The sequence below is a fragment of the Apostichopus japonicus genome, chromosome 7 (genome assembly GCF_037975245.1).
Source record: "Apostichopus japonicus isolate 1M-3 chromosome 7, ASM3797524v1, whole genome shotgun sequence".
Lineage (NCBI taxonomy): Eukaryota > Metazoa > Echinodermata > Holothuroidea > Aspidochirotida > Stichopodidae > Apostichopus > Apostichopus japonicus.
The window spans coordinates 6773251-6787192 of record NC_092567.1 but is presented as its reverse complement, the minus strand read 5'-3'; the positions used below and the strand labels follow the sequence as shown (position 1 = coordinate 6787192).

Sequence of the window (13942 nt, the reverse complement as noted above, 5' to 3'; positions counted from 1 at the left end):
ACAACATACACAGATCTCTTAATTAGTTGCAGGGATATCGAGTTATGTGTGAATATTATATGGACTGGTCAACGTTATAACCTATTACGTAGCATGCAGCTTTATTTAATGTTATTAAAACGTTTACGCAGTGACTTCATTCTCAACATTATTTGAGTTAAACACTAAGACAGTATAGAAATCAACTTAAAATAAGTTTTTAGAGTTAAATTCCACATACATCTGTTCCTAATACTAACTTCCAAATTTTCCCATCACCATCCTGTGCATTTGACCAATTTGCAAAGTACCATAGAAAGGGTTAAATTTAATTTGATTAGTTATTACTTGAATCAAGACCAACAATTTAAAGTGATGTATCCGTTAATGTTAAATTGATGCATGGAAGACCCACGTCTCACACCATCAGAAACAACTAAAAACCTAAACATGACCAGTTAAAACCAGGGAGCTGGTACAGTAAGATACATGGTCAGTTAAACGGACTGTTAGGACTGTTGTTATGTGTTATGATGAACAATTACACAGAAATTACAAGAACAGACCTGTTCAATATGATTTTTAACATTCTATGGTTTCATCTCAGAATAAACGTGAGGTTTATTGGATGCAAATTCACAACCTCGAACATTAATAAAACGGCATGTGTCAAAAACGATTGTACAATATGTAGCAAACCTGTCCAAATGTCAATCTGTTCCTGTATTATTTGGCGCCCTCAATACTCCACCTTATGCTAGACACTAATGATATGCCCCGGGTGTTGCAATATAATATCTTTAACAATTTAAGATAATTATCAAGATACATAAACAATTAGCCGACGACAAATTATAAATATTAAAAGAGATTATCAGTAACCGAGTGGAACAACTCCACTCTAACCCCCCACAAACCCCTCACAACCCCCACACAACCCCCCCCCCCCATTCGAATCCTGACATCTTCTAAACCGTCGAATGTATTTATATCTGTGTCTGTTACAAACACGCGGGAAATAATACGAATATATCTTATATTCATATAAGTGATTACATATGTAAGATCCCCGATTTAGATCCCCGATTTAGATCCCCGGTTCGAATCCCCGCCGACAGCAATGTGTGTCGTCTGGCAAGGGTGTTGTTCAATAACAACTTCCCGACATGGACGTTAAATGGATGTGTGCCGAGAGATTGGCTTCGGTCAGCTTGCGAGTCTACAAGCCTCCATGGCTTCTTTCGCGAGTTCCTGCTTGCGGGAAGATCACATATACATACATACATACATGTGTCGGTTATCATGTTATCCGTACAACAGAACAACGAAACGGGTTAGTAGAGCTACACATTATACTACAGAGTTTAATATGTTTTTAATTTATTCCCATTTTACACGAATTTAATAATACCCCCGCCCCCAGCCCCCCTCCCCCCAAAAAATTATTAGATCGGAGTCTTTGAAATATCAGTAATTTAAATAGCTTTTCCTCCTTTCATATACACAAATGACCAGGATCATAGCAAGCATTACCATTCAGAATAATATATACCAGAGTTTATTGGTTTCAATGTCACTAATAAACACTCTTATGGATAAATACTACTTTAAGCAATTGATAATTCAAATACCCTAACACTTTTTAAGGAACAAAGTTAATTTATTATCTTTTCAGTAAATATATAGTAGATAAATATTCATAAATATTCATTACTTTCTGATGAAGGCTTTTTTCTTCAATGTTAGCAAAATATTAATACAATCCTGATTAAATGAAAACTTAGCATGTGTGTCTTGTTTCTGTAAGCAAGTATTGTGCCTTTATATATATAGACTTGTGAGAGAATATCTTGAATAATAAAACAAATTTATGGTTGGTTAATATGGGACACACGTTTGGGAACAGGAGCAGGAAGATATCTGTAAATTTATGTTGTTTTAAGTTCCTTTAAGTTTATCTAATTCTAATGCTACCATTTATTAACTGCATTTCACCGATTACGTTATCATAATATTAATTTTATATTTACTGGTACCGTAATACAGAGAGCAACTTAGCTCAAATAAGCTGACCAGAATGCATTATGAGCAATAGCTGTAAGAAAGGTGCATAATATCTTACCTGCCATAGACCGGTCTGTAGATTCAGGCGACGAGAATCAGGATACTTATTGATCCATACTGATGAATAAAATGAACGAAATTGATTAAAACACATTTGCAATTTGAATCTCTTTTTGTTTGGGGGGGGGGGGTGGGCGGACTGAAGTAATAAACATTATATTCAACTGATATATGTTGGCCGTCGATGATACATTCATATCAGCTGAGTAATCAGTTGATTCCTTAATTTTGATCTTATTAGTTTGATATCATTATCATATCAGTAATATAGCTGATCAGTTTACAATCCTTATATCTCAGTAAGATTACCGATCAGTTAACTATCATTATCACCTCGGTTTTATACCTGATCAGTTTACAACTATTATCCTCTTAGTTCTATAACCAATTAGGTTAGAATTGTTATCATCATATTAATATATGTGATCAATTATCTTAAATGAAAGCATATGATCCCATTCAAACAGAAACAAGTCTTGGACTAAATTAAGAAACCAAATCATGATTGTCGAGTATTCGATGCTCAGATTAAAGCAGCATTTTGCGTTTGGTCGCCGTTTTCTACTTTTTTGACATGTCCATCGAGTTTTTTACATATATCAATCACAAAACAGCAAACTAAGATATTAGCCAAGTTTTTCCCTGCCAACAACGTTAATTGGCGAGTAATTAAGGATATTTGCAGATAATGTGAAGAGTGTCCACGACAAATTCCACAGTTAAAATTAATCGCATACAGTTCCCCCAAAACCCACTATTTTGAATTCAACCAATCAGAGATGCAGGTTTAGTTATGAGCCGTTGCTAAAAATAGATTCAAGACTTTGCGTTGGTACAACCAGGGAGATGTATGGAACTCCCTGGTACAACTGCCATATAGATTGTACACAAATAAAGCATGGTGTTGTATTACATAGGCCTATTGGCCAATGACGTTCGTAGTGTTTAAATATTCATATTATGGGCGAGGTTTGTTGGGTTCTAACGGAAATATCTTGGAGAAAACAAAGTTGAAAGTTGCAAATTTTTCGACTTTTATGCCACCATTTGGAGTAAGATAGATAAGCTAGTTATGTATGTCATTATGGCATAGTAGAGTAAGTGAGGTTGAGAAAAATCATAGAAAAGGACGCAAAATGCTGCTTTAAGATTAATAATCCATGAGACGATGAACGGATCAGAGATCACTCAACATCAGTGACGTCATCACAAATCACGAGAGTCATAATTAAACACCGTGTCAAATAAATTGGAAAATAGAAGAAAAAGGGAATTTTGTTTGAATAGCTAAATTAAGTTAAATTATATATTTAACATAATAAACAATACATTTTCATAACCACGTAGCCAGTATCCATGTAAGAGGACTGCTTAATCTGAGAGCATTCCAGTTCGGTAAAGGAAGGTTATTTGTTTTACGCTCAGGGTTCCTTTGTTTAATCAGAGAGTTCCATAACATCTCCCTGGTTTAATGTTCTTTAAACTGTACTAAGAATAAATCATAGGTGTAGGAACACGGTACAAAGTAGATATAGTGGTAAGGGGGGGGGGGTGGCAGGAATAGGTTATGAGAGTGTCAGAAAATGAAATTATAAATTTAAGTTTTATACACTTAGTTACTCGTCCAAATATCAACGTTTTCGAAATGTTAAATAAACCACAAGCTTCTGTGACTTTGACTGCATCGTCTCTGAATCTCTCTCTCTGAGCTGTTATCACGAGATAATTAAGTAGCTATTACACACACATCTGTCTAAAATAGTCAAATATTTGCTGGATCGGAGCAAATGTGTTGTTTACTCTAACTACTTCTGTCTTTGAGATTGATCAATGATGACATCATCAGCAGTGACGTCACTCCGCCATTAACAATGAGATTCTCGATGTGTCCATTAAACACAGAACAGTTAAAAAGCGTACACTGTGTACGAGAAATAATGTTGAGTGGTGGAGATAGAGAGGTTTGTATGTATTTACATTACTATAAATTAATTTAAATAATGAATGTAGGTAGAATCTTAGTATATATGTGTTATTGTACAGAGAAATGAAACATTTGATTGGTCGTGATGTTTGTAAAGCTATCCTGGTTATCAAGATATTCAGCTTTATACTACAACGCATTAGTGACATCATCAAAGATCATGAAAACCAAGGACTAAATGTATTAGGAATAACTCTATTGAGTTAAATTATGGCGCTACAGGACTAGACAAATCATCGTCATTATCACGTGATCCCATTCCCGATGTCCTGAGAGTATGTCACGAACGATAATTCCTTTTTCATCAGAGACTACCATAGCCTGCTGCATAGTTGCATCCATGATGATTTACTTGATCCTAGCGAAGGATGAAAACTTTCTCTTGAGCATTACTTTTATTTAATGAGTACGAACATTATAATCCTGAGTCGGTTACCCGGATACCCGACCGAACATTCGTGTACCCGAATCGAAAACACACAAAACGGGTACCCGTTTCTGGGGGGGGGGGGGGGGAGATCTCGTAACTGCTACGAGAGTGCTTTAAATTCATTATTTCATGGTTTGATTAATCAAGACACGCGAGTACGGAAGATTAATTTAATGAAATAACTGTCTTTTAAATGTAAATGGCTGTTTTAATTGCTTACTAATTGCAGTGTGAGCCATTCGTAATGGTTCTTTCTCCTGTGTGGATAAAATCATTCAACACTGAAAACGAAAATATTATACCGGTAAAAACTAATCAAGATTGAAATATTTAATCCATCGCAACAGCAACTGTGTACGTACAATACTATAATACCTCTTCAAAACATAGCACATGCCTTCTAAACAATTGCCGAATTGCCGTAATTAAAAAGTTGTTAAGAAGGCTACGCTTCTGTGTGTGTGCGTGTGTGTGTGTGTGTAAGAAACCGATGTGGTCATAGGCTAGCATTTGGTCGGAGATAGCAGTAATAATAAAGTATTCCATGGATAGTTCAGTTCCAGCTAACTGTCTTACAATTTGAGATAACAAGCAGATGGTTAGGCTAGATTTCCCCTTTGACTTAGGCTGGTGGTTGGCTATCATGTGGTCAAAGATAGCAGCAATAACGAAAGTATTCGGTGAATATTTTAGTACCAGCTAACTGCGACACAATTTGTGGGTTTGTGATTTTAGGCTTCTATGTGGTCGGTGATTTTTGGTGATTTTACGCACACGTAGTTTGTCGAGTGCACGTGTCTTTGTTGTCACCAAGCAGCTAACTCATGGTAGTCCATAGAAAGTGCTTTCCTCTCATAGTTGTAGCTACTGTACACGTTCGTGCATATGTAAATATTGGAATTCTCAAAATTGCTATATTTTTTCATTCATTTATTAATAGAAGGAAATACTGGCAAGGATATTAACGGGATGTTAAGATGGATTATAGACGGGATAACAAAACAAATAAAATCGTGACTTTTTATTAAACGTTTATTCCAAATGCGATCGTGTATCGATGAATCGCTACACGGTCACAGCCGTAATGTATGTATAATTTCAGGTGAGAGCTGAAATTTATTTACGGCACTTCCCGTATTGGCAATTTTTTACATGCGTGATTTAAAATAAAAAACTGCGGGAATGGCGCAATCCCGCGGCTAATGCAAACCCTGGATCGCAGTAAAAGAAATAGTCGGAAGTATTTTTATGCAAGGTTTTTTTTTCTTTCCATGTCCATTTGTATATTTATTATACATCAAAACATGAAATTCAGGTGTTCATAACAACAGTAGTATTGCTTGAAAACGTATATTTCGGAGATGTAATGTAAGGTGGTATAGTGATCTGCCATGCATGTACATTTTACATTTTGTTTGACTAGTGACGTATATAACATTACAGCAAGACGCACATATACTGCAGCTCCTTAGTCAAATCACCCACCCTCACCCTCCCCCCCCCCCAAAAAAAAGAGATACCATAGCAACCAACTAGTAAATAGCACATGAGCAAGAATCGCGGCGTGAAGTGTTTATACCTCCCCTCCTGCACCCGACCACTCTCACATTCGTTTGGCTTTAACTCACTTTAACGACTACAATGAATCTTATAACGTCTTCATTTTTTTAGACGTATGTAGACAAGATGGTGGACCATACAATTGAAAACATTAAAAAACCATTACTGATCTTTTCTTGTATTTAGGCATTGACCGATGAATAAGACTACTTGAATTGTATCTGAATCCCTCTCTTAACTACTACTTGCAAGATTAGTGGTTACTCTAATATTTATTTCTTCATGACAGTTTAGCATCTCACCGAAAATCAAACAAAAATATTAAGTTAAAACTTCGACAGATAACACGCGTTAAATGGAATAAAGTATACATTGTTACCTCATTAAGTATATAATACCGATGTAAAACTGTACCAAATCGATACACAATATGTATATTGATGGCTAAAAAATTAAACCATTACTCATAAGCATAAAGCCTGTGTTATGCCCATTTCGCTTTGTATGCAGATTTACAAACCAAAAATGTAAATTAGATATTTTTCTTTGATAGTTGAATGTTATTAAAGGGTGTGATGCGAAGTCCCCGGAAGTTGCAGATTTAGGTAGGGTTTCAGGAAGAAGCTTAACCTCAAAATTGTACAGAACGTTTCTGAGAGCTCAAGCGGGGTCGAGGGGCTTTCTCTGGAATATATTTCAAGGCCTGGTTGGTTCCACGAGGGGAAGCCCCCTGGAGTTTTTGCATTGGTGATATCCCTTGTTCTCTCGTAGGGAGTTTGAAGTACTGTACTAAAACACAAAACAGATGTAATCAATAAATTATAGTTATCTATAATGTATTCCAAGCAGGCTGGTGGGGATCCGCTGGACTTAAGCTGCACCCTTTGAAGGTATTTTTCGTACTCTTGAAGATATTTTGAAACACAGAAATATATTTATGAGAAGAGCTCAATTTTTAGCGGACAGTAGTGTTAGGCCCCGTGGGGGGGGGGGGGGGTGTCAGGGGGAGCCTCTGGAAGCTGCTTCATTTTATTTACCTAATATTATCTAAATCTGGGTAAATTTAGACCTACAGTAAGGGAGTAACAGACTGACCGATTCTGTTTCTTTTTCTTCATTTTTTGTATTATAACTCTTACTTTCGTAAGGGTATAAATAAAAAAAAATAAAAAAATATGGTCTCAAATTCAAATATAGTTCTAATACTTCCCCTCATATCATTACCCACATTTCATTTCTACTATAATTTTTTTCAAGGCAAGTGATGCATGGATGTTAATGTTTGCCAATACATGTAAATTGTACTCTTTTCAAGCGTCGATCAATGGAGTGATGGGGTGTCTCCCCACCACGCCACCACCACGCATTTCAAACTAACTTAACATAGTTAAAACACAATTTTGCTTTTAGACGCATATATTGGACATAATTCAAGTCATATAAGTCAAACTTTGCTTCAGAAGGTATCAGTTGAAGTCTAAACTTCCCCTTTATCTGGGGATAGACCACAGACCCGCCCCCTCCCTACTCCTTATATGATGTTGGCTTTGACAACCCTCCGTTCCGGTACAAAGCTGCAGAACGAGTGTTTTATCTTTGCCTTTATAAAGTCTTTATGCTAATATAACCTAGTCGTATATTTCGAGTACGATACATCTAGCACCAGCAGTTCCGATACATTTTTGGTCTCTGTTTTGTTTTCGTTTATTTTTTAATACACTTTGCAGCAATTTCAGAGACCAAAAACTTCGTTTGCAGAACTTGGAAAGGAAAATAAGTTAAACTTCGTCCCTTTATCCTGCAATTCCGAATGAAAGGATGGTTCAAGCGGCGGTGCGGATGTGTTTAAATGTGTGTGTTTTACGGGAGGGGGGGGGGGGGGTTGACAGACTCCAAGGGGCACAGCATTACTTCAAAACCTTACACAATCATGTCGCTGTGTAATTAAGTTGCCCAAAGTGTATGATACCACTACTTTTTTGGAAAGAGATTTAAAGCATCAATTGATGTGATGGCTTCTCACAAAAACATCTTATAGTGCAGTGATCTCGAAGGAGCGAAATGAAAGGAATATCTCTTAAATCAACCAAGCTTAGCAATATTAAGTGTTGTTACATTTCTATTTATTCAGTTCGTTGTTTACTATCACAAGACTTAGTTTTGGGTGTCTCCTTCATATAAAATGGTAATGATGTGTCGCTGATTCATTACTCTATTGTTTGTGAATCAACAACAATCAACAAGTCAACAGGCATTCACATAGTTGGTCAAGCCTTGAGAAAAATGTAAGAAATTTTAAGTGTGTCCATTATGACGTCATTGTGACAATACCTTTCACGTTTCTTGATTTCAAGGATGATGGAATGGATCCAACCGGAATAGTGTCTGGCAGATCGTATGAAATAAACCTATAGAGAGAAGTGGAATAATCAACGTGTAAGATTAGATGACGTAGAGGAATGTCCTCCTAGTCATGTTTATTGTTTACTAAACCAATGAAGATAAACAAAGTAAACAACAAATAACAAGGAAATAAATCACATCTGATTGATCATACTAATCAGGATTAATTATGATCACAAGTCTTGTGTTTCAACGATTCCAAGAAAATAAATTAGAATGGATAACAATGTAGATAATAATGATGATAGTTGGAACTGCTGTATGTAAATTGTGTGTGATTGATAGTCATAGGCGTAGGAGCCCAATTTGATTTGGGGACGGGGGGAGGGGGGGGGGGGTTGGGGCTGTAACGACTTGCCCGAAAAATATAACCAATATTGTTCACGCTTCGCGCGCGTTCAACGTTTTAGTATGCATATCATATAGGCATGCATCAGTCATTGCATCGCAAGCCATCGTGTACCGTACGGTCCGTAAAAGTTGATGCTGATGTGAACAACGAAATGTCTTATGTAGATGGAGAAAAGCATGGAGGGCCAATTAAGTCAAAACTCTCTTTTACATTAGTAATGGCGAATAAGTCGGGCAAGCTTACAACTGTATTTCAATTACCAAGGATTTTTTTTTTTAAATTATTGATTTCCTTTAGCTGCATCGTTGCAATTTTTTTTTCTTTCAGTAGGTGCCCGAAAAATCCTCAGCATATTGCCCGAATTTTCACAGAAAAATATTTGGTTGGAGGGGGAGGGGGGTGCTGCAGCCCTCAATCCCCGCCTCCTACGACTACTTTGATAGTAATTGTAATATGTAGCCTATAGCTGTCCACATTATCAGCATTGGCAGAATTGTTTATATGTTTAACTTTCAATTATTATAAAGTTGTTCAAGCATATGAACATTTAACATTTTACACAACAAACAGAGTAATACAGGTTAATTGTAACAACCGCCTGCTCGGATCACGTGGTATACATCGTATGTTATTTTCGGTAAATTAATTGATTTTATAGTTCGTCTTCGTGAATCCTTCTCACTTTAAACGAGAACTAAAATAAAATATTTCAGATTGTTAGAGGTCACTGGTAAAATATACAATCTAGAAATTATGAATCTTAAAGCTGAAATATTGTTTCTTAATCTCAAAATAGTTTAAGATGCTACATATTATATTTTCAACTTAATGGCCGTATGACAAACCTGTAAACACTTGCATTGAAACGGAGGATGAATGGAAGGGAGAGGGGGAGGGGGTAGGAGGGTCGAGGACATAGCAACATTCTTTACTGGGTGCAACAACTGGTTCTCCTCGGGTTATATTTCAGTAGAAAGAACACAAAATGTTACTATTGCATGAAAGATGCAGATATACCAAAGTTATCTAAGTATTTATTCAATATCAACCTTCAATAATGTTATCACATTGTACGAGTTGTTATTTCGTCATTGATCCAAATCCAATTTTACAAAATTATAACATTTATTGTGGAGTTGATAAGAGTTTCCTTAACCATTACACAATCAAATCTTCCTATTCAACTATGTTCTCAGTAAAGAGCTGCATTTGTCTAAAATATCCGACGTCCTTCATAACAAGGAATTGTTACAACTTCCTGTATTTTAACAAGAACTACAGTACTACGATCTTCGTTGATTCGCAAATAATAGTTTTATTGGAATATGGAGGAACAAACACTGAGGGGAAGTGGGGCAAGTGACTTTGATTTTACGCAAGAAACCACTAGACTGTCAAATTATCTGAATTTATCAAAATAAATAATCTGTGCATTCCTTTCCACAGGTTCAAGTACCGTATTTGAATGTTTTCAGCAACAGTTGTCTTTATACCGGTACTTTTGAACTGCATATTTTATCATTATTACTATTTTGAAGCCAAAAAGCAAATTTCTAGACATGGAGGCACTTGTTACAAACACATGACAACAAGAGGGCACTTGAGTTTATCGAGCATGAAATGAAATTATCTGGATTAACCGGTAACAGATAGTGCATAATATCCAATAAATATGTTAAAGTCTAGCTCAGTATCATCCTACCTTATACCTGAATTGCCCAGTTCTATGTAAAACACTACTCCGGACATAGAAAGAAAATATATTGGTTACATTCCTTGTATCTAATTAGCATAATTAACGCATAAATACTGCCAAGGGCGGCGGAAGCACTTTAAATCTGGGGGGCACCGACATCAAAGGGCACTCGATTGGGCTGATGCAGCCTTATATTTAGTACCCTTTTTAACTCTTATTGTATGATCTTATTTGCGTATACACATCACTCCACCAACGCCCCCCCCCCCCCGTCAAGGTAATTATGCATACTAGCACTGCAATATCCAATGTGCAAATTGGGAAACAAGGAACAAGTTTTCTTTTGAGACAAAATGAGGTGAGAACATGCTAGTTGCTAATGTAGGAATCTTCCGAATTAGAGTTTATTTCTTGTTAATATCTTAACATTTTTTTTCCATTCGAAATAGCTTTGACTTTGACCCACAGAAATTCATTTAAAGTCAGGGGTGTAGCCGGGATTGGCAAAGTTGTATGCACGACTATCTGAGCGGAGCGCCACCATCAGTTGGCGCGGGCGTACAAGAAAATTTTTGGTTTTACAAACCCCTCAGATGGCCGGAAACGGCCCTTCCCGAGTGTTTATTCTGGTTCCCTGGCCTCTTGCTAACTTGAGACACCTCAATTTTTATGTAGAAAAAGGGCACATTTTTAACCTGAGGAAAAGTGGGGGGGCACGTGCCCCCCCGGTTCCGCCGCCCTTGAATACTGCTACTTCTTATGTAAAACGTTTTCTTTACAATATTTAGTTTTCTGTATCTATCCATTGACTGGTTAAAACAGGCGCTTTCGAATATATCATTAATGTTATATAAAATTTAAGGGCTATAGCGGACACAACAACTCAATGTACACATGTAGGCAATATATTGGAAATAATTGTTGAACTAATAATTTCAAGATATTGCTACAGCATTGAAAACTATTTATTAAAGGTTATATTTTAATAAAAGGGATCTCCCCGTTTAGACCCCTCCTAACGGACGCAAGTAATATTTGGAGCCCACACCCACCCCTCCTTTCCAAAGATAACCAGAATGCAAAATGCATTGATATTTCGATGCAAGGCGGTAGACTTCTGCTTGTTAGTATAACCAAAACTAGCTGTTACAATTACACTATAGCATGATAAACACAGGTTAGTCTACTGTACGTGGCTATATATGCCTCCACCAAAAACAATAGGGGTCTTGTACTCAATGTTATGAATCCACACACCAAGTATTAGAAGTATCCACGATTTCCATCGTTACATATCAGGTAAAAGTTTTTTCAGAGTTTGACCTCTGGTGACCTATAGGAGATTTGACCTCACAAGCAATAGTATTCTTGTACTCAATATGGCAAATCTATATACCATGTATGAAAAGTATCCATGATTTCTACCATGAGAAATCATGTTGTGAAGGTTTTCAGGCCTCGACAAATATTTTTGAAAGTACTCGCTATTTGGCGACCGTGACTAGAAATTTAATCGCCAAATTCCACTCGCCACTAGGCCTATGATTGTTGGTCAAGTCTCCAAAGTACAGATCTGCAACATCAATACTTTCTATGAACAAAGGTTAGGCAGTTAGGCTGATGCATGGGGCTACGTAATTGCACATTAGAAAGATATGATTCTTTGCAGTACGAAATTAAAAATTTTCTTCCACTAAAAGTAAGTGTTGAACAGAGTAAAACATGACGCAGAATCATAAATAAGCAGGTAGGCCTATACTGTAATGTCTCAAACGATTAAAAATACAACATCTGTAAAATACCTACGAAGATAGCTTGGCTTCTGTTACATTAGGGCTCCTCTACTTTACTATAGCCTTATAGGCATATACTATACAAAAATTAGGTGTGCGGGGGTCCTAAGCATATACAGTACCTCACTGCTACTTTGAACCGCTGCTACATTAGAGCGGCGACTTCGTACAATTTCCCAATTAATTATCTGTCTTTTAGCTGCAGATTGATGCGCGAAAAATATCGCTATTACTCCATTTCACTGCTTAAATCAAAGCGATCTTTTACGCAATGATAATCTGGGGTTGTTAGAGCATCTCTCTTCCAAAATTCCCAGCAGTAACAACAATAAACTTGTCTCAAAACTCCTTAAATCTGAGTGTGTTCTATTTATACTTTGCGAACAATGACAAATAGCCAGTTGGAAAATTGCCTTAAGAAATAATGAAGGAGATGTTTTGCCATCTTAAGTGTATTGGTATTCTGACTCGTATTCTTCACGTTGTTGTGTTAACGAACCCTAATCTATCCAACCTTTGCTGGCCTAGACAAAATAAAATTGCTCACAGGCCTAGCCAGGTTCGTTCAAATTGTCCCATGATCATAAACGTGACGAAAGTCGAACGTTACTTTTAAGGCCTAGCTATGCTGACACTGGTGGAAGAGACTACACAAATTTGGATCAACAGCAAATCCAGACAAAAGCTCGTGAACTCACTGCCAAACTAAGACCATTTTACACAATTATTTCGCATTGAGATTGGTCATAGTAAAAACTCTAAATAGACGACTGTTAAGTTTCATAAACGCCGCCTGGTCACAACGAAACTACATCCAACCTGAAATGAATAAGACGAAAACGTCCAACAGAACCGCTGCATTACAAAATACACCTTTCTGCACGCAAAATAAGGCTTCCGAGCGGCACCTTGAAGCCAAAATAAATATGTTCGTATTTAGATTATATGGATGCCCATAAGCTCATTACCAATTGCCAACAGCCTCATATTCGTACGAAGCGTAACGAGCACGTTATCTGACAGGCTGGTTGGTGGGAGATACGGTAGCTTATAAAACAAAGTTTCCAAAATTTGAACCCCGGTGACCCCAAATGACCTTTGATATCCACAAAAAATTATAGGCTGTTGCTCCTTAATGTGGTCTTCCTATTCACGAAATATGAAATGGTCTAAGTTTACCTCCTTGAGATATCATGTTTACAAGATTTTTAGTATTTGGCCCCTTGTGACCCCAAATGTTCTCCCCACAAAATAATAAGGTTCTTCTACTCCATTTGGTACCTATATACACCAAATTTTAGATTGGTCCAAGCTTCCCTACTTGAGATATCGTGTTTACAAGCAAAGCGTCACACACGCACACACACACACCATCCGCCTGCATGAATGCATACGTTAGGATTATCATCGAAACCAAAAAAAGCGTTAATGCTTGAAGTCAGATTGATGAACAGTGAAGTGTTCAAACTTGCTTAAATTTACAGGTCAAACACTCTTCACCTTGGTTTTGTTTTATCTATAAAACTATAAAACTATGTATCGCCGAGTTTGTCGTCCTGTATAATGTGTATTACGTCATGTGGCTGGGGTCAAAACAATGTATAGTGTTGAGATAACTGAG

The 13942-nt window shown here is 36.9% G+C and overlaps 2 protein-coding genes across 16 annotated transcripts in view; one reads left to right on the top strand and one right to left on the bottom strand.

The window, feature by feature from the left end:
* LOC139970082 (uncharacterized) overlaps positions 1-13942 on the top strand; it is an 892672-nt gene that overhangs the window by 409442 nt on the left and 469288 nt on the right. The window lies entirely within an intron of this gene.
* LOC139970055 (uncharacterized) overlaps positions 1-13942 on the bottom strand; it is a 78128-nt gene that overhangs the window by 15657 nt on the left and 48529 nt on the right. The window contains exons 5-6 of the mRNA XM_071975671.1: positions 8409-8485; positions 2102-2160 (exon numbers count right to left, since the gene is read on the bottom strand). Coding sequence (XP_071831772.1) covers positions 2102-2160; positions 8409-8485 — 136 coding nt within the window. The remainder of the gene's footprint in view (positions 1-2101; positions 2161-8408; positions 8486-13942) is intronic.